The sequence below is a fragment of the Morone saxatilis genome, unplaced genomic scaffold (assembly GCF_004916995.1).
Source record: "Morone saxatilis isolate NCDOM2014 unplaced genomic scaffold, NCSU_SB_2.0 Contig16, whole genome shotgun sequence".
In the NCBI taxonomy this organism is placed as follows: Eukaryota; Metazoa; Chordata; class Actinopteri; family Moronidae; genus Morone; species Morone saxatilis.
In genome coordinates, this window is record NW_023339718.1 from 30,179 (window position 1) to 31,856 (window position 1,678).

Here is a 1,678-nt window from a genome sequence, read left to right on the forward strand (position 1 = left end):
TAAAATACTAGTAGAAGTACCTCAAACTTGTACATTATGAAGTACTTCTTGTTCTGTGTGTATGTTACTGCTGAGTGTTAGTACTAGTTCATGCTATAAACACTGCTATGCTTGGTTCATGTTATATAACATTAAATCAAATAAATGACTGTATGAGTATGTAATGAACCCAGACTGGGTGCTGGGATTATAAACTCATCATTAAGTCTTTGTAAATGTAGTTCTTGAAATGTTTCTTTGGCTATAAACCTAGTTTGGACCAAAGCCACGAGACACGTTGAAAATAAGACTAAAATATAAAATGAGGACAGTGAGAGCGAGTTACTCTCTATAGCTGCTTTTTATTGATGAAATTAGTGTCAGTATTTGCGCGGTGCAATTTTAAGGTTCATGTTGGACAAACTTCTGACGTGATGTTTTCTTTCTCTGTCCATAATTCTGCCATTCAGACCAGCTGACTTCGCAACGAGCCGATTGGCTGTTTAAACAGGGGACACTGGAGATTTGATAAGCTGAGTCACAGCAACGCAGCCAGATGAGTGAGTCAAGCTGAGATGACGTCGCTGCATCGTGTGAATCTTTGGTCTGAAGAAATATTTATTTAATCACTTTTACAAGTTTTTATTTCAGTCTTTTTTTGGTGTTTACTTTTAGCCTGGATGTGTACTTTCTCTCTCTCTGTGTGTGTGTGTGTGTGTGTGTGTGTGCGTTTTACCTGGAAATGTCTCCCCAGTACCACTCGGCGTCCTGCAGGGAGATGCTGTTGTTAAAACTACTGGGAGCTGCTGGAGTCGAAGACTTGACCGGTTTCGGAGGCAACGCTGCAACAAAGAGAATGTCATACAGTTAAATGAGGAACTTCTATTTATTGAATTATCCTCCGTAATCTCAGAGAGATGATCACTTAAAATTAAAAATACTCCTAGGAGAAAGAGACAACCTTGCTTTTGCAATGTAAACGTCTGTTTCCCACACCAATAACGCCTCTTTAAACCGAATTTACAGAGTTGTCTTCATCAGTGTCAGCTTCTGCTCCATCAATTACTAAAAACAGAGGTTTTAATTCTCTACACGATCACCCTGGAAGTCTTTAAGGCTAACTATTTACATCAGGTGGGCCGATATATCGCTATGCGTCTGAGTGTTTGAGGACATTTAGAAACAGTTTGTCCATCAGCAGACAGGTCGATTTTTCACTGTTAAATATCAAAATTCCATTTAATGTTCATAATACAACCTCGCCTACATTAAAGCCTGACTGGTGCTGGATTTTTGAGATTACAGTGATTTGCATCCAATACATTTGTCCTGCTGTGTGCTGAGAGCAGGTAGTGTTCAATGGCTTTTTACAGCCTCTCCTCTTTAAGCGACGCTCTGTAAAGCCGAGAGGCGTTTCAGAATCAGCTGATAATTCTGTTGCTTCATTGCCGCCAGAGAGCCAACACAGCGTCAGTCTTTCAATAAAAATACTGATTATAGCTTTAATGTGAGCTGCCAACTGTGTCACAAACACAGATCAGGCTGGTATCTTCCACAGACTGCTGAGCCGAGGCGGAGGGATACGTCTTCATGGTTACATACAGTCAACAAACCTACACACAACCGACAGGTGAAGATCTACACCTGGTACCATGTACTACAGATACTGCAGTATGATGCATGATTAGTGGGAATTATT

At 40.4% G+C, this 1,678-nt stretch overlaps 1 protein-coding gene across 1 annotated transcript in view; it reads right to left on the bottom strand.

Annotated features, from left to right (window-relative positions):
• The window catches only part of LOC118325919 (phosphatidylinositol 3-kinase regulatory subunit alpha-like), a gene marked incomplete at its 5' end in the record, with an annotated part of 10,535 nt that overhangs the window by 4,714 nt on the left and 4,143 nt on the right, over nt 1–1,678 (bottom strand). The window contains 1 exon segment of the mRNA XM_035658776.1: nt 716–821. Within this exon segment, the coding sequence (XP_035514669.1) occupies nt 716–821 (106 nt within the window).